This window comes from Barbatula barbatula (assembly GCF_947034865.1).
Source record: "Barbatula barbatula genome assembly, chromosome: 21".
Lineage (NCBI taxonomy): Eukaryota > Metazoa > Chordata > Actinopteri > Cypriniformes > Nemacheilidae > Barbatula > Barbatula barbatula.
The window spans coordinates 7,741,150-7,762,701 of NC_136784.1; the positions used below are offsets into that span (position 1 = coordinate 7,741,150).

The 21,552-nt window shown below is 38.9% G+C and overlaps 1 protein-coding gene across 1 annotated transcript in view; it reads left to right on the forward strand.

The window, feature by feature from the left end:
• csmd3b (CUB and Sushi multiple domains 3b) overlaps nucleotides 1–21,552 on the forward strand; it is a gene marked incomplete at both ends in the record, with an annotated part of 310,902 nt that overhangs the window by 184,511 nt on the left and 104,839 nt on the right. The window contains 11 exons of the mRNA XM_079485065.1: nucleotides 1,319–1,501; nucleotides 2,157–2,483; nucleotides 4,988–5,182; nucleotides 5,676–5,814; nucleotides 5,920–6,107; nucleotides 6,632–6,820; nucleotides 7,845–7,961; nucleotides 8,662–8,877; nucleotides 9,582–9,770; nucleotides 20,011–20,180; nucleotides 21,022–21,178. Coding sequence (XP_079341191.1) covers nucleotides 1,319–1,501; nucleotides 2,157–2,483; nucleotides 4,988–5,182; nucleotides 5,676–5,814; nucleotides 5,920–6,107; nucleotides 6,632–6,820; nucleotides 7,845–7,961; nucleotides 8,662–8,877; nucleotides 9,582–9,770; nucleotides 20,011–20,180; nucleotides 21,022–21,178 — 2,070 coding nt within the window. The remainder of the gene's footprint in view (nucleotides 1–1,318; nucleotides 1,502–2,156; nucleotides 2,484–4,987; nucleotides 5,183–5,675; nucleotides 5,815–5,919; nucleotides 6,108–6,631; nucleotides 6,821–7,844; nucleotides 7,962–8,661; nucleotides 8,878–9,581; nucleotides 9,771–20,010; nucleotides 20,181–21,021; nucleotides 21,179–21,552) is intronic.

The following is a 21,552-nucleotide window of genomic DNA, read 5'->3' on the forward strand; positions in this document are numbered from 1 at the left end:
GATTTAATGTGTACCGTCGTATTTTAAATGCTCAGAATCGCTGTGGCTTTTGATGTATTACATGCCAAAGTTCACTGATACACTGTAATTCCCTGCTTATTGCAGAAAGAAAAACAAATGTGCCAAAACTCTCCTCATGTGGGCTGTGTTTGCTTACATATACAACCTTTTGTATTTGGTAGCTTTTTAACACAGTCGAAGGTCTTCAGGTACACAAGAACACAAAACACCCATTACATTAAGCAGCGCTGTGGTAGCGCAGGGGTCCCTTCTGATGTTCTGCCCTGACACCCAGTGTTGTTTGGGATTATTCGCGTGTGCCTGGAGACGATTTGCTCGTAGTTTTTTCTTGCACCGTCATAAATACAAAGCTGTAAATATGGCCTAACCTTCCCCCAGCCTCCCCTTTCGATTGACCAATGGAGTAAAGCATTGTGGTAGTCGTAAAGAGACTGTCAGGTCGGAAATTAGCACTATACATCAAGCACTGGTCGAAGACCTCCGTTATACCTCACGAGAAACGTCCCCATCCCACACTTACCCACAGCGTTTAATGTAATTTAGTGAAATGTTTCCTTCCAATAGTGTTTCTTTCATGCATCCTTGCTCTGAATATTGATGCATGAGGGTGTATCAGAGGTCACAGGTCAACTGTGAATGGCGGTGCAAAATGTCGGGGAAGATGTATTGCCCACTCCGGCAGTCTGCCGCCCATTTAGCTCCTTCTTTGCAGATACGAGGCTTTATCTTAGAATAGTGACCCCCAGAATAGGTTTCCGTACATGGGGCAAGAGTTGTGACCTTCCTGGCTGGCTACGCCTTTTAGAGGACTCGGACCGCTCCTTACTTTTTCTGTTCTTCTTACTTCTGTTGGCATTCTGGTGAACTTCTACTAAGGGAGGGAAAACTTGGATTGTAGAATGTCCGTTTACGTCAGACCACCTTCAGACCTTGGTGGTCCTTTTTCGTGCCTTTTTCACTTCTGTGTTTTTTAGGTTTCATAAGTTCTAAGGTTGAAGTCCAAGAATGAAGCCTCATGTCATTTCAAACCTGTATGACTTTCTTTGTTGGTAACCGAACAATGGTGGTACCCATTGACCTGCATTGGTTCTGTGTCCATACAATAGAATTGAACGGGTACTGCCCTTGTTCAGTTACCAACATTCTTCAACATTTCTGGTTTTGTGTTCTGCAGAATAACATAAGTAACACAGGTTTGGAATGACACAGGGGTTAGTAAATGATGACAGAATTTTATTTTTCTTGTGAACTTTCACTTTCATTAGCCATGATATGTAAATAAATACTTTCTTTATAGAAATCGACAAGGAGAGCTGTGGGGACCCGGGCACACCTCTTTATGGAATAAGAGAAGGAGATGGCTTCTCTAATGGGGACGTTCTACGCTTCGAGTGCCAGTTTGGCTTCGAGCTCATTGGAGAGAAGACAATATCCTGCCAGAACAATAACCAGTGGTCTGCCAACATCCCAATCTGCATTTGTGAGTGATACTGTACATTGTGAACCGATTCATGCTTATTAAAATGATGTACCATCCATGCTTGTTAACTGCCGATTGTTTAAATCTGGTTTTGAGGGTTAAAGAAAAAAGTAAAAATGTTCACACTCCCTAAGCAGTTCTGCAATAATAGATTGTATTCATGTTTTGATGTTTGCCCTTTCTTCTTAAAAATAAATGCAGAGGTTACTGAGGTAAAAGATGGCTGAAATAATTGGTATATACTGTATATAAAGCAAAGGCTTTCATTCTGAGATCTTTAGCTTGGGTGACAGCTTATATTTTAAAACCTCATCTGTAGGCTGTTTTAGTTGCTTTAAAACACATAGCTAGAAATGTATCCATGTCTAATTGGAAGAGTGTCTATTTACAGCCTGAAGTCCATCTCTGATATAAACAAAATTTTTCAGAGAGTGTGAAATCTGATCAACAAACTGAGATTCTCTATTTGGCACATTAAAGATGTGGCTATACAATGCAGTTTTTTTATTGAATTTTACTGACGTACGATGTGTTGTGATTCTATATAAACATATTGCGATGTGCTATTCAGTGCAACGTAGCTTAAAATAGTCATCATGGGATAAACATATCTTTCTGGCATAGTTTAATTTGTCTTTTAATACCTTTCTTTCAGTTCCATGCCTTTCCAACTTTACCGCCCCCATGGGCACAGTCCTCTCTCCGGATTACCCAGAAGGCTACGGGAACAACCTTAACTGTGTATGGCTGATCCTGTCCGAACCCGGCAGCCGTATCCACCTGGCTTTCAACGATTTTGACTTGGAGGCTCCATACGACATCTTGACCCTGAAGGATGGCGAGACCCAGGACTCCAACATCCTCGGCCGTTTCACGGGGGCGGAGGTGCCATCCCACCTCACGAGCAACAGCAACATTCTCCGGCTTGAATTTCAGGCCGATCATTCGATGTCGGGCCGGGGTTTCAACATCACCTACGCCAGTGCGTTTACCTCTTTTCAATGGAGTTTTAATCTGTATTTTGTCTGCATTATTATTCCAAGCATGAATTGTGTATGAGAGTTGCATAATGTTCATTTTGAGCATGTAATTGTGTACCAGAGATTACCGATAGCTGTCGTTATTGCTTTTTCCTTAACAGGTAATCAACATTTTGAAGGCTTAATGATAATAGGACTTATTGATGCATATCTGTGAGGGATTTGTTTTAAGGGGTATAATTTAGCGCATTCAGAGGTCTTACAGACATAACGTGCTGTGAAAATTCATTGTCTGACAAAAACACCCTTAACAAAAGGATGTTTGTTTATGGCGACTTCCAGACGTGTCTAATGCAAATAGATGAGCCTACAGAGCTGTTGCGTCCCTCAGCTCCACCAAATCCCTCCTCCACCCCTAATTAGCACATACATGATTTTAATCTGTGCAGTGATGTCTCGATGGTCTTTTCTAAAGGAGAAGTAAAATGTCAAGATAATCCATCAAAGTCTTCAAAGTGGACATCAGTTTGCATGCTTATTAGGCGTGCTACTGTAGTCAGTTGGACCGAACGGTAATATCTGGGTTTAGAACAGTGTACCGTCGTCCGTAAAGAGCTGTCGGGACTGTGATGGAACGCTGGTAAATCTGTATTCGTTCTGACAAACGTCATGTCCTTCTTGTAGGCCTTTCCTGTCACTTAACATCCATCAGACACTTAGTCTGTTGTGGGGACAGCAGTATTCCTGGCCAATCGCCTTGAGCATTGGCTTCATAAAGTTATGATAAAAACAACTGGAAGGTCAATGACACTAAGGAGACTAATAAACAAGCCTTGGGTAAAAACATGCCTTTAAGATTTGAAGTACCGCAAATCCCTGTTGCTTTGAACACGACAAAAATTGAAGAAAAACACTTGGGCTGAAGTGTCATTCAGATTTGACTAAGAACCTAGTTTTTAACTAGTCTGCTTGTGGGCAGTAATAGCATTTTTGTCACCGGAATGGTAATTTTTGTTGCCTTTATGAATAATTTAGTTTTAGTGACATTTTGGTGTTATAGTTAAAAAAAAATTATATTTCATAGCGATTACGATTAATCGATTATAAACTTAATATATAATTAAAATATGTATATCATTTTATGTGTTGCGTGTATATTTATGTTTATAGAAATACACAAACATACATTTTAAGAAATGACATATATTCATGCATAATATTGTATAAGTATAAATACATTTGTATTTATTTTAATGTATGTACATTAGGGCTGCAACAATGGATAAAATCGATAATCGATTTTGTTGGTCTGTGACATCACTTGCGAGATTCTTCCCATTTAAAGTCACCATGAAATCAAACAGGAAAATTCGAAGTGTTTTACACAGTGTTGCAGTGATTCTTTTCTAAATGAAAATTTTTTCACTTGTAATCTTTAATCAGAAACATTAAGCTCCTCTCTCAACAAAAAAGAGGTAGGACTATACTGACAGCCCAATGGCCAGGCATTTTTAGCCCTCCCCTCCAGGCCCAACTTACAACAAACCAATCAGAAATGGACATTTTTTTATTTCAGAAGCCTGTTCACTCTGATATACGTCACAATGCAGAAAAGATAATCGCTACTTCCGTTTCATGGTGACTTTAAAATGACTGTTTTAGACGTGTCCCACTGTGCTGCAAGAGCAGGGCAGTTTTATAGTCAGACATGTCTCTCCGTAGTACAGACTTTTGTCGGCTGCTTCTAATATGGCACACCTGAATCAATTCAGTCTTGGTGTGTTTATGAGGGGGACATCCACAACATTTTGGGAGAAGGCTAATGAGTTCAGTTGTGTTTAATTTTCCCATCTCTTATTTAGTTATTATAAGCAAAACTAATTAATCTAATTAAACCAAATAATCGTTAGTTGCAGCCCTAATGTACATGTATGTGTGTGCATTTATATATACTTATAAATATACATGCAACACGCACTTATATTATACAAACATTTATTTTAGGATCAAATAATAACGATTAATCGATTTGGCAGCACTATTAATTTCCTATATTTTTGTGTTGTTCGTGTCAATTGATTCAGTTCTTTTAAAATATATTTTAATGAGATAACTAAATAATACTTTGTGACCTTTTGCAATTATTATGTTTGGAAATGTATGTGGATGACACTATTGTACTTAATTGCGTTAAACACAATGGGCATGGAAACACTAAACCAAATGCAAACATACAAATTGAAATAAAAAAGAAACATATAGCCACTATTTTATTTCATGTAAACAACTGTTTATTTTATCATTATTAATAAATGTAGGAGTTTATTAAACGTTAGTGTCTTTAACGACTTCTTTGACAAACAGCGACCATTGTTGCCGTTTGGAGAAAATAATTAACTGTATTACACATATTTAATTATAAACATTTATCATAAAACAAACAAGATTTGAAGTGTGTTTCTGAAGCTTCCAATTCCAGACTACCATATCATGTTTTTTCTTCCAGCATTCGGCCATAATGAATGTCCAGATCCAGGAGTTCCTCTAAACGCCAGACGATTTGGTGATAGTTTCCAGCTGGGCAGCTCCATCTCCATCATCTGCGAGGATGGCTTCATTAAGACACAGGGAGCAGAAACCATCACCTGTGAGCTGAACAGTGGAAAGGTGATGTGGAGCGGCCCCATCCCAAAGTGTGAAGGTAATTATTTGACCTGCTTGAAAGGAGTCCCAAACAAGTGGACGATTGTGCTTGTTTGCAGTGTGACTTTAAACGGAATGGATGGTTACCTGCGTGTCACACAGGTAGGGGTTAATGGGACATGTGGTGGTGAGCAGCTTGTCATCTGTTGTTAAAAGCCATGTCAATCCATTGTTCTTTGCCCAGCATGTTTTAATTATATTACACCATTCATATGGTCAGTGGAACCATCTGACGGTCTAAAGGTTTTAACCGCCAGCCATTTCAACACTTTGATGCAGAGTTTGTGTGTATATATATATATATAATTATTAATTAATATTATATGTATTATACTTTGTACTTGGCACTGTATGCCATTATATTTTGCCATTCTGCTTGATGACACCAGGGACACAAAATGCCAGACTTCAACTAAAAATGTACAGATCTTTTTGATCAAATGAAATACTTATGAAATGTGCTAACTTACTGATCTGGACTTTGTCTGCAGCTCCCTGCGGAGGTCATTTCTCAGCTCCTAGTGGTGTTATTTTATCTCCTGGGTGGCCCGGATACTACAAAGACTCTCTCAACTGCGAGTGGGTCATAGAGGCTGAACCGGGGCGCTCCATTAAAATCACATTTGAAAGGTGTGCTTTCATGCTGTACCGTATAGTATGTGCTCTATTTAAACCACAGGACAATTGTGTAGTTTTCAGCCCAGACGTCAATTATTCTCTCATTTTTGTAACCAGATTTCAAACGGAGTTGAATTGTGATTTCCTGGAGCTTCACGATGGGTCCAATCTTCTCTCTCCTCTAATTGGCTCATTTAACGGCACCCAGGTGCCTCAGTTTCTCTTCAGCAGCGCTAACCACCTGTACATGCTCTTCACCACTGACAACAGCCGCTCGAACAGCGGCTTCAAGATTCTTTATGAGAGTAAGTGCTCTGTAAACTTTGAACAATTTGCAAGTGACCATTTGCAATTTGGAGAATTTGAGTTGGTCCACTATAAGGATAAAAGTAGAATCTTAAAGGTCCAGTTTGTAATTTTTTGGTGGATCTTTTGACAGAAATGCAATATAATATATATAACTATGTCTTCAGAGTTATCTAAAGACCTTACATAAAGAAGTGTTATGTTTTTTTTTTACTTTAGAATGAGCTATTTATATCTACACACACCACGGGTCCATTTACATAGAATTCGCCATATTGTTTCTACAGTAGCCCTAAACGGACAAACTGCTCTACAGAGTTACCTAAATTTGTTAACTCCTTCGGCAGGGAAGTGAAAATTTTATATTAGTAATGTGTCTACCACCATAGTGCTTCAAAAGGGAGGGGGACAGGTGGAGTGAGCTGTTGGTTGCAATTCCCAACCTCACTGCTAGATGCTGCTAAATTTCACACGCAGGACCTTTAACTGCAGCAGCTGTTAACTGTATTTTCATGATTCCTAGGCGTAACCATAGATGCCTACTCCTGCCTGGACCCTGGAATTCCAGTCAATGGACTCCGTTATGGCCAGGACTTCTCAATTGGCTCCACCGTGTCCTTCGGCTGCGACTCTGGCTACCGCCTCAGCCACGAAGAGCCACTGGTGTGCGAGAAGAACCATTGGTGGAGCCATCCACTGCCTACCTGTGACGGTCGGTCTTTCCAGGCATTTGTAGCACTAAAAGACCTGTGAATCTCTATTGATAAAGCCATTGATAAAAGTAAAAGGCTGACATGTCAATTTACAAATAAAAGAGGTTCAGATTAACGGATGAAGCGGGATGAATAGGGTCCAAACTGGCACTATACCGGCAATGAAACCTCTTTGGATAAAAGACGTTACGTAAGTCTTTCCAAGTCTAAGCTCCTTTGGCTGGCTGTCCTTCAGCTGTTTCATTACATGCCTTCTATTTCTACATTCTGACACAGCTAAAGTAAAACAATGTGATTCGATGCAAGGCCATTAGCCCGTCGCTGAGCGAGATTCTGAGAGCCAATTTGCTGTGAAGGCTGCAGCAGCTGATAGAAACTGATGCGCTCCTCAGATTAGACATCCAGGGGCACGTTTTGCTGCGCACTGTCATCTCACTTCCGTGCTTTCTAAGTGCACCGTGCATTATACAGTAGATACGCACCTGGTTACGCCGATTTCTCCGGTAACAGAGGCGTGTGGGATAGAGGTGTTTTGGAAGGAAGCTTATGGAGACTGAAACAAAATTTTCACTGAAGAGATCAGACATTTGTACACAAATAGACTGTTTAGAAGTTGGGTACTGCAGTCCAGTGTTGTGGACGCATGATTTTTAAAGGTGTAATGTGGAACATTAAGCAGTATTTATTGACAGAAATGCACTAAAATATTCATTGCATACAGACAAACTGTCTTCAGAGGTGGATAAAGACCTAACACAATCAAGCATTGTGTTTTTATTACTTTAGAATGAGCAATTTCTACGGCAGAAAAGCCAAAACCTTACATCGTAGTCTGTGCAGCCACACATTGTTGTGGTACCATCAGCCACGTTCTAATGAATTAGTCACATGAAATTTTGGACTCAAAAGCAAATGCATCTAGAACTGAATGACATCCAGGTGGCAGGTTTCAAATCCATTTATATTATGCCAAAGACAACTTTCTCTAGGTAATTGACCTACCTTGTCTCATCTGTCATTTAGCACTCTGCGGTGGTGATGTTCGAGGACCAGGAGGTACCATCCTGTCCCCTGGATACCCTGAGGTCTACCCCAGCTCCCTCAACTGCACCTGGACTGTGGAAGTCAGCCACGGGAAGGGTAAGTCAACAATGAGCAAATCTTCCCCGCAGCCTGATTTTCCCTCCAGGTGGACTTATTGAAATGCACAAACATCAGTTGTGACTGTCCGAATGCTGCAAACTAATATATGAATTGATAATTTGATGAAAAGAAAGCTCACAAGGGTCCGGCTAAAACCAGCCTTAGGCACAGACTGTCATGAATACAGATTTAGGTACTTGTAGATGCCATACTCTGAAATATCATTACCCTGCCTTTGAATTCAGCATAATGATAGTTCCTCTGAATTTTAATTTCCCACGGCTGCTAATGCATATCAATTTTGAAGGCCATTCTCTTAAGCGTACAGTTCAGATGATAAAGCTGAAATACTTTTTCGTTCTTTGACACACAGGCAAATATAAGGGTCGATATCAAGAAGCTTCTTTATTCTGTGGACCCCAGGCCAGTCCCGTTGTTTAAATTCATTGAGTATGAGGAGGCTATATTAACACTGTCCTTAATGGCCTCCCATCACTGGCCTTGGTATAACAATTCCAGCCTTGCCTTGTCATTTGTATAATGAAGTTGACCTTATGTTCCTTATCATTCCCTTTTTATTTCCTTTGCTGCAGTTTGCTTCCTGTTCCACCATATAATCTCAGAGGGTTAAACAGAATCTTGAACCATAATATTGATGGGTTCACTTACTCACTTACTCGATTTGTTTTCTCAATAGGAGTTCAGTTTGCATTCAACACCTTCCACCTGGAGGATCATCACGACTATCTGCTCATCACTGAGAACGGGAGTTTTGTTCAGCCACTGGCCCGCCTCACAGGCTCTGAACTACCTTCACCCATCAATGCGGGTCTTTATGGCAACTTCAAGGCCCAGCTCCGGTTTATATCAGATTTCTCTATATCCTATGAAGGATTTAACATCACATTTTCAGGTAAGGGTTATACCAGAAACGACTGTAGTTAAAGTAGTACCAAAAACTAAAGTTCTGTCATTATTTATTCTCTACACCTGTATTTGACTCTTTCTTAAGTGGAACACAAAATGTAATTTGAGTTTCAGTGGTTTTGTTTAAATACAATGGAAGTTGTGTTTGGTTACCAAATTCTTTAAAATATCTTGTTTTGTGTGCTGAGGAAGAAAGTCACACAGGTTTGGAGTAACACGTGGGTGAACAGATAATGAAAGATTTTTCCTTTTGGGTGAACCGTCCATTTAAGTGCCGCTTTTTGACATTATTTTTGTGTTGCTAGTGTTTGTGCTACTTTAGTTTTTTTGGTTCATCTTGGTAGCTGAAGTGCAACCTTTCCAAAGAGAAAAAGTTTGAAGGTTTTGACACTTGAAAAAATGAAGATGTTTATTTTTTTAATTAAATACATAAATAATAATAATAATAAAGAAAATATAAATAAAGAAATGTTTCTGAAGTTTATAGATTTTTAGAGTATATGTTCAAATATAAAAATAATCTTAAAGTTAATTTTTTTTATGTAGAATAAAACTATGAGATTCAGTAATTTTATTGATATTAATGTAATGACAATATAGCTGAAAATCTGGGATATTCCAAGTATATGGGGGGAAAAGGGTATGGGAACCTTTGCAAATACTTTTTCCATAAACTTCTGTTTCTTTCAGAGTACAACCTGGAGCCATGTGAGGATCCAGGAGTTCCAGAGTTTGGCCGTCGTAACGGGTACAGCTTCGGGATTGGTGATACCCTGTCCTTCTCCTGTAACATGGGTTACCGTCTGGAGGGTGCGCCAGAAATCATTTGCCTGGGAGGGGGTCGGCGCATGTGGAGCGCACCTCTGCCAAGGTGTGTTGGTACGTTGTCGGCTGTTTTCACTCATTTAAACATTTATTCTCTTGATTAAAAAGAGCACACCACACGGATGTAAAGCTAATTCAAGAACGATTTTGCAAACGTCTTCTTATGATCTGGACCTTTTTTTAGGGAATAATCAGGGAAGGTCAAACATGACAACCGGATGTGTGGTTTAAGCCAATATGACTACAGTCACTTTCTTTGCTGAGCCGAATCGAGCCTGTTTAAGATAAAGTGTTCCCTGCGGTCTCCCTCGAAAACACAAAGAGTTGCCATGTACATAGGGGTCACGTTTCCATTTCGGTCCACAGTTTGCGTTGCGCCTAGAGCTAATAAACCTTGAAGAGCTGAGCTGTTTACCACGCCAACCTTCCTTCACAGTTGCTTTCACTATTCTGCTTGGTCGGCTCCTGCTGAGAGCGTTTGGAGTGATTTAGTGCCACCATTGTCATGTTTCAGTGTTTCTTGATTGTATCTCTCGGCGTATCTTGCTCGCCGACGTCAAAAAAGCAAGTCTCCGGCAATAAAGCGTTCATGGGATGGAGATAGGGCATCTGGAAACGGTATCTATTGGAAGTTAGCCATGCATATCACAATGCAGGGGCATAAACAAAATAGTAATTATAATAATGGGAAACTTTCAGAGAGGTTTCAATTGTGGTAGACTTTTCCTTGGGCAGAAGGGGTCACTGGCCATTTTTCACATTAATTGAAAAAAAGAATAAGTGCATTTATCATGGCTGTTTGTGTTTAGCTGTTTTCCATTCTCCGAAATAGGTTTCTGTGTCCATGCATATTTTTCTTTTGAAGTTGCAATGTCCAGTGTCCAACTAATAAGTTTTGGAGATCAAGGATCAGGTCCAAACAAGGTTGCATCTTTCAGTGTAGAGTTCAGTGTACTATTAATAATATGGCCTGGTGTCACATGATATTCCCAAACATAGTGTGCTACCTGTGAAGAGTCGGTATAATTATGCTCCTTGTTTTAAGGGCAGCATTAGATGCATCTTTTTGGGAAAACAATGCATTTTGACAAGCCTAGTGGGAAAACCGTGAAATTTTGACTTTAAATAAGCCTTAATTTTATTGAAAATAATGGATAAGTGTTTTTTTTATTCAAATATTTGAATATTATTTTGGTGTATGTATTTTTATGCATGTCTGAGAATTGTGTCATGGTTCTAAAAACGCCAAACTTTTTCAAAATGATCTAACATTATATAAATGTTTCTAGGAAATGGCTTTAATTGATCGATGTGTCCTCCAACTTCACTGAAGCGCAAAGTATTCCGTAGTTGTGGGATTTAAGGAATTGTATTTACATTAATGCATTTTGTGGATGCTTTTATCCAAATCGACTTAGAAATGCATTCAACCTAAACTGTTTTATGTCTGTTCCCCTTGGGATCAAACCCATGACCTTTCCATCGCTAACACATTGCTCTACCAGTAGAGGTACACAGTTAAGGCAGTGCAGCAGCTCACTAGGTTTTCAACCAGATTTAAATAGAGCATAATATATAAAGCCTTGAGGAACTGAGGATATTTTTAGATTTGGATTAAAAACTAGAACTTTGACTTCAGGGCAGGCTGACAGGAAGTATTCATCAAAATGACTTAACAGTAACACAGGCATCAACTCTCCCTGCCATCCATCACATCTATTGATTCTGTATTACATAAGAAAAAATCTAGGTCCACTTTTTCAAATGACGTCAAATGGACGTAGTTAGTATAAGAAAGTAGTTAGTATAAGAAAGTCTATTAGAGACAAAATACAGTAGTTACACAGTAACAGTGCAACATGAACTCCCTCTGACCTCAGACGTTGCAATAAATGTAAAGACACTGTAACATTTATTGCTAAGACTTTGCATCATACATTATTAAATGTTAAGTTAACTTAAGTTAAGTTAACATCTACCCGTTTTAATGGTAATCCCCCCAAAAAGAAAAACATTGCTCATATGAAATGGCTATCCTTCTGTATTTCAGCTAATGAAAGACGGGGGGGGGGGGGGGGGGGTTCACAAGTGTTCATGTTTATTTTATTCATTTTGGTGGAATCACTGGTATAAAAATTCACAGTTTAAACTTCCTTAAGATCTTCCAATATGTTTGTTTCAAGAAAGCAATCTCATCCAGCTTTTCAAGGAGAAATGCATTCGAAGCCAATGCACAACCTTTGAGAGTACGCCAACTATCTTCCTGCTTGCCTACTTTAATCTTTTCTTAAGATTAATCTTTGGGATGGTAAAGTCTCTTGCAACATCCAATCGTCCTCTTATAGTGCTATTAATCATAGATGGTTGACGTTTATGAGTGGAGCCAAGCCTGTTCAATAAGTTGCAATAAGAGTTACATTATCTGATCACATTATGCTTTTTTCTCATTCATAGACCACAGGGCATATTTCCAGACACATACTTACTGATAACTTGAAGTTAATCGTTTGACTTGAGTGTTAACACATATTATGCCAGGCAAATTGCCACTTTTGTTAGTTTATGGTGTTCATGTTTTGTTAGAGTTTATGGTGTTCATGTTTCTCAAATACAAAGTGCCTGATTAAAATGAAATGAGAATTAAATGTCAATGAAATAGAACAGGGATAATTCACTTAACACTGAAATTCTGTCGTCATCTACTCACATCCAGCTTTTATGATCTTCTTTCCTCTTTAGAAGGAACATATTTTTTGAGGAACGTTGGTAACCAAATAACACTGGCCCACATTGACTTCTATTTTACCGTATGAGCACATTTTTCTAAATATCTTCTTTTGTGTCATGATTCTGCTGCATCATGTCATGTTTCTCTTGGTTTAGGGACAGGATCATGACAGAACCTCATGTTTAATGTGGAGAGAGGAAATTTTTGTTGATTAGGCTTGCCATATGCTCTCTCGGGTCTCGTCTCCGTTCCCGCCCTCTCGTCTCCGCGTTATTGATTCATGCCCTACACCTGTTCCCCTCTTTATTTGGTTCCTTATTAAATGGCCTTGTGTTTTCTGTCTTGTGCTGGTTCATTGTCGTTGTTTGGTGAGTTCCTGTGTCTTGTTACTCTAGTCTAGATGTTCATGTTAATAGTTAATTTTAGTCTTGTTTAAGTGTAGTTAGTATAAATCATGTCTTATGATATCCCACCTGTTTTGTTATCTTACCCCCTCGTGGGTTCTGTTTTGTATTTATTATTAAAGTCTTTTGTTAACCCCTTACCCACTGTCTGCACTTGGGTCCTCTGTCCTAGTCTCATCTCCCCAATCACGACACTTTTGTGTATTACAGAAGAAAGATATCCGAATTAAATAAAGGTGATGGGTGGAATGCCCTACCATTTGTGTTTTATAGGCAAAAATATACTTAATTTAAAATGAATGTTCCATTTAAGTCATATGCAGAAAAACGGGGTTGATAGGAATTGAGGAAGTTGTGGAGACAAAACGAAACACAATGTGAAGTTGATACCATATAGTGCATTTATTGTTTCGGTCATCACTTGTACAATACTTCATGCACCTCAGACTAACCAATTCTAAATTCTGTGTTTACCTCTTAAAAAAGAATGCTCTAGATGTACCAAATTGCTGATTCGCAGCCTGGTACATATTCATCACGTCCGAAGGCGCGGTTTCATAAATATCACGCTGAGGGCCAGTAACATGATTCACAGATCATGATGACAATGCTTTATGAATGTAGAATCGCCTTATCAATTATTCATGCGAAACCATCAGTCATATCATTTGCAATTCATAATGTATTCTAAACTTTAATTGCAGCTGTAAAAGCTGTTCAATATGTTGATCTTCGTCGATCTAGCTGGCAAAACTTTTTATGAACATCCCATTTTTCACCATTTGCTTCATTCCTTCTTCACTGTGGAGGGTTTATCATTAGCATAGATATTAAAACTGTATTTTTAAGGGGTCTTTGTAGTGTGCTATATCTTACGGGCCATGTCTTGTACATTTTTATGCATCTGGCTTCAGTGCTTCCATTACAAATGCCAGAGGTGCATTAACAGAATGCTCCTGATGAAAGCACTGCTTGAGATTTTCTTATGGAAATGAATCTTTTTCGAGACACGGGTGTGCACCACAGACACACTTACAGATATATTAATATATATATACCCTGCTGGTAGGTGATTGAATTTGCTCTTGCATTTGCTGAGTGTGTTTGTATGTTTCCTAAGAGACCAAAATGACAGGTTCTGTTTTAAATAAAGGGATAAAATGTAAGCCAAGCTATGTGCATTTTCCTCCATCTGTGTAAAATATAGGCCTGTGTGTTGCTGATTGAAAGAAACTCCACAAACTTGCACAAATTGTACTGCTCTAGAATACTTAACAAGCAGGACAAATCGCATTGCTTACTGTGCTCTTGGAGAAAATGGGATAACTTGCCATGTCTGCCCTACCAAATCTCTAAATGTATCAGAGACACTGTGTGTATTGAGATACAATTTGCCCATAGAGAGCAAAATTACAATTTGTGCTGTAAAAGAGATAAAAGTAACTAAAGCCGTGTTCTATCTGGAGAATATGTAGGCATAGACTATATGTTGCTGACGGAAAGAAACTTTTGTAAAATAACTTTAGAAACAATGTCATGTTGCATGCTATAGGCATTTGGAGCAAGTGTAATAACTTGTCATGTTTGATGTCCCAGAAAACCTTAAATATTCTTATTGGTGTTGCAAAGTGTTGAAGGACAAAATGTATATAAGCGAGACTCTGCTTTTGGACATAGACATATATTATGTAAACACAAGTTTATATTCTGGTTTCGATCAGCAATGATTGTTTTTATATAAATAATGTGTCGTTTCATAACGTTGCTTTCCTTCTTAAACGTGTATCTCCATGTTTCGTAATTGATTTTATTTTGGTCATAAATCATTATTATTAGCATATGCTTATCAATGGGTTTTACAAATACTTAACCAAAAAAAGTTAAAAAAAATTTGGACATCTGAGGCTCCGAGGACAGGAACGAAATGTTTTTATCTAGTTAAACTAGAGCAGAGACTGGATATCAAGCCATGGCATAAGTGCATAACAGTCATGGTCAGATCATCATGGAACATGTGCTTTGTTTGTTAAAAAATGGTCCACAAGATCTCGTTCAGGAGAATAATTGTCTCTATGCTTTGAGAGTGAGGATTGCAGAATGAATTTCAAAACAACCAGAAGCATCATTCAGCTGAAACACAGTCAATAAAGGATGCAGAGAAAAGACAAAACAGGCAGTTTCAGAGCAAACAATGTGTTTCAGAGGTGATGTGTGCTATTGTTTTATGCTGTAAACAGAGTGAGGCCAATTGTTGTTATATTCCTAATGCTTTAACCAGAAGGTTTCTACTTTTTTACAATGTCTGTCTCATCGTGCCCCCATCCTCTCTCTCCCACCTCTTTACATTTTTAATATAGCTGCCCGGCCTCCGTCTCCTCCTCTCCTCTTTCCAAGCAGTCCACAGAGAGAGAGGTGCACATCTTTCCTCTAATCAGCATAATTGGGTTACAATGCAGTTAGAGTGAACTTTATGCCTATCAAGCTTATGGAAAATGTCAATATTGCTCCCTTTAATATTCTGTCATCTGACAATGGGCTCGGGAAGCCATGACTTTGGTTTTGTGTCAGGCTCCCTGAGGGATTTAGAAAGGCAAAATCTCATCTCTCGCCGGCATTAGACAGTTTGCTTTTAATTTAGGAGTAAAAGGATAACAAAAGGATTTCCACTGATTATTTTTGGTTGGAAAAAATGTCTCTGCCAGCTTAATCTTTCCTAGAGCTTCATAAGGACTTTAAGAGTAGTTGTGAGGAATGTGCAAAGGGCAAGATTATGTCTGTTTATCCATAGGCGTAGTTTTGGGGATTGACAGGTCCCCTCCACTTTTTGTAAGAAATTTAGAATTGCTTGCGCAAAGTGTGTATTGTTTAGGGGCCATTAACATCTAAACTCTTGGAAAATGCAGGATGCACCGCTTTCTCTCCATCAACCGTTGCTCACACTCGGAAGTTATGTTGGCGGAAGACAGAGAGCCGCGACTTCAGAAACGCTGCCAGTGCCCTGTGTGCTAAACTTGCTAAACATTTTTAGATGTATGTAATCAATTTTCTCCAGAGAGATATTGAGAATGTGAATCTTTATTTGGTGCAGGTGGGCGGACGTCAGTGTGTGGTTATATAAGCCCCTTTTCCACCTGCTCTACAGACGCGCACATAGCGTTACACCCTTCTTAACCGTGTGTGAACAGGTGCAATGTGTTCTGAATTTAAATTCCGCTTCACGATTCAGTTTACGTGATTATCTAGCCGGGCGGTTCGAGCTCTGACCCACACACAACTGCAATGCAGATTCATCAGTTATGGTTCCCCTTCCGTTTTGTTTCCTGTGGTTCAGAAGGTCACATTCCATCATAAAGCAATTTCAGCGATGTTTTGCCTGTGTTGCCACTGCATTTCAAATTGATTTGTTTTTCCCCAAACACTCCAATTTCGAATGTGCTTGTTTTCTGTGTAGAGGCCTGGTAAATATCGAAGTCCCCCAGTGGAACGTCTAGTCATACCACAAGGCTTTTCCATCCGTTTTTACTGTGTACTCTGAGGATTGGGCTATATTACCACAGAGATTTGGGGAAAGAAGAAAGTGGAACGTGGCTTCACTTAACCTTGTACCAATGGATTGTTTCTTAGGAAAATAATTTTGTACATTGTCTATACGAGTTGTTTGGGTTCTGCAAAGCCGAATTGCAAGGAAATTAACCACTGTGTTTCCCATGATGCCATGATGATGATAAATACAGAGACGAGTTACAGACGTCCACTTCAGGCAGTTCACGTACTGTACCTCTATTTTATGAAAGGAATTGAAGCAAAATTGACTCTCGGTAGGCACTGAGCTGTAATAATGTGTTCATTATGTTATTTTGCCAGATGACATGCTGGATTGAAATCTCATGATACGATATACAGAGCTTTCAGTTTGCCTTTCATCATATCAGGCATATATTGTATTGCTCTCGCTGATGATGTTTGTGTGAGGTGTTCTGTTGAAGAGGTTTTCACCTGAGTTTGGAATTTAAAGACCAGTGACTCCAATGAGTAAAAATAATATTACTAGAATTATAAGGTTCTATCGACATTGTGAGTATATTTAAGATTTTGATCTTCAAAGTTGTTGCATTCCATTTGACTTTGTAGTACACAACATAAAGAAAAGTCATCATGTAAACAAGTTACTTAACTTAAAGGAGCAGTTCACACAAAAAAAATAAATTCAGTCATTCTTTACTCACCCTCAAGTTGTAGAGAAAGGTATTTGGAAGAATGGTTGTAACCAAACAGTTCTTGGCCAACATTGACAACCATAGTAGGAAAAATTCCTTTATAAATTGTAATTGTTCTTTTGAACACAAAAGAAGATATCTTGAAGCATATATGATGGTACTATGGTAGTCAATGGGGACCAAGTTTGGTTACAACCAGTCGTCCAAATATATATTCAGAACAAAGAAATGTATACAGATCTGGGCGAGTAAATGTAGTCAGAACTGGGTTGAAAATTTGGTTGGAAAAGTTGGTTTCAACCTAATACAGTTTTTTTTGTTGTTTTTCACAATTTAAGAAATGGCCACTTGACTGAAAATAAATGATACTGTCAGCTACCTGATGATATTTTAGTAATGCACCATTAAAGTTTAAAATCATTGTTTTTCTCTGCACTGTGTTTGCAGCATGGGCGTAGCTAAAAAAAAATGTCTTTTACAAGAATCTGGATTTTGGAGTTAGTTGAATCAATGTTGAAATGATTAAGTTTTTTCAATAGACACATTTTATGTTTTTGTGTGAAAAGAGGGTGGGTGGTGACAGTGGGGCTCATTGGGTGCTCAGCACCCCTAAAGCTCTGACCCTAAAATCGCCCCTGGTTTGCAGTCATTTAAAACCTGGTGGTCGCCACTCAAGCACATATTATTGCTCGGAGCACCAGGTAGTCAATTGGCGTGGGATTCTCATTTCTGAACATTTATTACAACTGGATAGCACATTTTAATATTTGAGCGCATGCTGGTTGTTGCCCACACCGTTATAAGCTCAAATATTCGCTCTCGCCAGAGTGAACTTTCTAGCTGCCCGTGCCTCAGAAAACCACCCATGTCTATTAATTCAGGCACAGAGACACCGATTGACAGAAAATGTCAGTCAGACAGCAGAAGCTGATAGTGGCAGTTTTGTGCCCAACGACTGAGGAGTGCGTTAACGCTAGAAGAAACAAATTGTACGCGCTTTGGTGAGTTGCTTGAGGATTGGCCTTTCATGATGCCGAGCGGCTAGCTTTAAGAAATCATACACAAAGTGTCAACAGGCAGGAGTCCTTTTATGCTGCATTATCAATAAGACACTTGCTTACACTGCCTTTTTAAAAAAAAAATTAAACATCCATGATCAGGCATGACACTACCTCTCCACTTTGATTATACATTTTTTTAATAAAATTATCTTGCTTCTTTTTTCTCGCTATATTTGTCATAGTTAAAATGTTATGTTGCTTAAATTCACACATTTATATCATGTTTATGCACAGTAATGTTTTCTAAGGAAATGTTTAAATTATTATTTATTTTTGTTCACACATCATATTTCCCATACCTCATCTCAGTTTGTGTATAAGACAATAAAAACAAATTTTCAAGGCATCTGTTGCATTAATAAGTGAAGAAATGGTAAAAAGATTCCCAGTCAGCTTCAATGTGATTGTCATACGTACAAAAATGGGAAGTGTTGAAATATATTAGTTTAATTTCAAATCCACCCGTAGGACACTATAGTAGTGCCCACAGTTGAAGGAAGGCACATATTTGCTATTATTGCTCCATTATCTTTGGAAATGAAGTGTGTGTCTACTATTGTCCCAGACAATACACCCGCCCTGGGCGTCTATGCCATGAATCTGCCGCTGAGTGTATTGGTTTCAGCGGCATGAAAAAGCTATTTCTCATTTCTTTAAAATGTGTATAAATATGAAACTTTGAATGCAAAAAACAAACAAAATCAGACAAAACCATCTGCTAGTAAAAGTCAAGATAATCCACCTAGCTGCTCTTCTAGCTCGGTCACATTAAACATCACTCCATAATCACTGACTTCCCTCTCAACTCTCAGAATCTGGACTTCCTTCCTCGCTGAAAATAGCATTTAGAAGTTCCCCGTATTCCAAACATAAGGGTCAGTTTCAGCTGCCTGTCAGACTAGATCAGGGTGTGTAAATGAAGCAGGGCCAGAGGACCGCCTCTCGGTGCAGTAACTACGGCACGCAGACATTACTTCTGACACGAGTCCTGGAGGAACAGTCAGAAACCCAACAAGCACTCGGTAGCATCATCCTGCGCCCGGCATGTTCCCCCGGCCACTTTAATGCCACACTGTGAACAAAACATGTGCAAGTGTCTCACTAAAAGGGCGCCTTGTGGGACCGCCTCGCTTATTCAAATTGCATTCAGCAGGCTGGTCGAAATGTGAACCTCATGGGGTCAGACATATTACTTCTTGCAAGAGCCCCGTTTTTTTCCCAGAACTGAATGACAGTTAGCAGGTAGGACATATGGGAAGCATGTAGTCTTGCCTGGTATAAATTCATATCATGTCCTAGGGTTGAATCACTGAGGGGAGGGGGTTATATGGGTAATTTACTAAATGGAGCCAGTTACATTACTGATTTATTCAAAATATGACACAGGTAATATCGGCATATAACGTGGAGCGGTGCATGGAAACCGTGGCGGGACGTTAAATAAATCAGCTGGGCTGCAGTGCTTTATGTTTCTCGTTTTGCTGGATCAGAATCTATGATGGATATTAATACACCTGTTTTGACTGTCTGCTCTTCCATTAAACCCACATTTCATGGTTATTGTTTGGAGTCCAACTTGTGTTTCATAAACAGCATAGGATTTTGAATTAACACCACGAATGGAGAATCAGCTTTGTCGATTTTGCTTTTCAGGCTCTCTGTCATAAGAGCGCCACAGATTCGTCCTGTCCAGACCAATAAATTTGATAATGCCAGATCCGTATGAACGCGCGGTGAGCTTTTACAGCAGCAATATGTCCGTGTGGTGTGAAGGAGAGATTGCGTATGGCACAAAACCAAATATCTATACAATAGTTAATGTGTGACGTGTTGATTTGTGGTTGTTTTTCCCCAATGTTTTGTGGATTTATTTCCCATCTTTAGCTGAATGCGGGTCTTCGGTCATCAACAATGAAGGAATTCTGCTATCGCCGAATTATCCCATTAACTATGAGAACAACCACGAGTGCATTTACAGCATACAGGTGCAGGCTGGGAAGGGAATCAACATTTCTGCCAGAACCTTCCATCTCACCCAGGGTGACATTCTGAAGGTATTTCTACTTGTAGTTTCAGGGTTGAAGAGAACAATGGCTAACTTTATCTCCAAGTCAAATTTGTCGACATCACATAACTTTGGATATTCAGGCATGGATATAAGTATTAAAATATATAATTTTGTACGAAGTTAAATATAGTCTAACTGAAAATTAAAATTCTTTATTGAAAAGTAATGTTCTCTCCCTCGTGTCCTTTCAAACCTGTTTGACTTTCTTAAGCAAAGGAGAAAAAATATATTTTTAAGAGCATTGGTAACCAAACAACATTGCTCCCCATTGACGTCCATTGTATGGAAACAAAACCACTCAGACATTTCTCAAAATATCTTCATTTGTGATTGACAGAAGAATCAGTCATGGACAGGTTTGGAAAGACACGAGGGGGAAATAGATTTTTTTTAATTTGGGCTATTTGATCAAATGTTGTGAATGGTTTGAATATTAAAATGCTATACATTCACTGGCAACAACATAAACAAATGTTATGTGGCCCAAACTTTACTTCCAGTATAAAAAAAAAATTGTATTAGAAATACAATACAATTGATATACAATAAAATAGTAATAGAAATTAATATTAATAGAAATGAAATATAAAATAAATTGTTATAAACAAACACAGACCAGAAGTTAACTTCGGGCCAGGCGCCTTGCTCTGATAAAACCATCTCTATATCTAGAATTTTACAAAATGTGCTATATTATTTGAGCTATAATATATTTTTTCTAACTTTAGATATTACAAGTAAAACAGGTAGCATTTGCCTTTTCTTTTGCTCTAGCACTGTGGTTACAGTAGAGTCTTTGATCCTAATGCCTATATTTCGACATGCAGATCTATGATGGGAAAGACAACGCAGCCCACATGCTGGGGGCCTTCACTGGTTCATCTATGCTGGGTTTGACCCTTATCAGCACCTCCAATCACCTGTGGCTGGAATTCTACTCGGATGCCGAGGCCACTGGAGAAGGTTTCAAATTGGTCTATTCCAGTAAGTTATTACCTCGTCCCTGTACCCTGCACACGCTTCCGTCCACCAGGGCTTGACCTCAGTAATAAAGAAACGCTATTCACACAAAATAAAGTGCCCTTCTTTATAAAGTGTACCTGTCTCATATGGCCAGTTCACACTGCAGACGACTGACAAACAGAAGGCGGCAGGTGGAATGTTATTGCTTTATTTTGATCGATGGTGAATTTCCTATGGCAAGTGATAGTTGATGGCTTCTATATTATCAAAATATTGTGTGCAGTATATTGTCACATTAGTCTAAATGAGCATCCAAACAGGATGTTTTCCAATTTGATGGTGTGAACGAAATTCTTGTATGTGTATAGTTCCCAAATATATTTTCAAAACGGAAA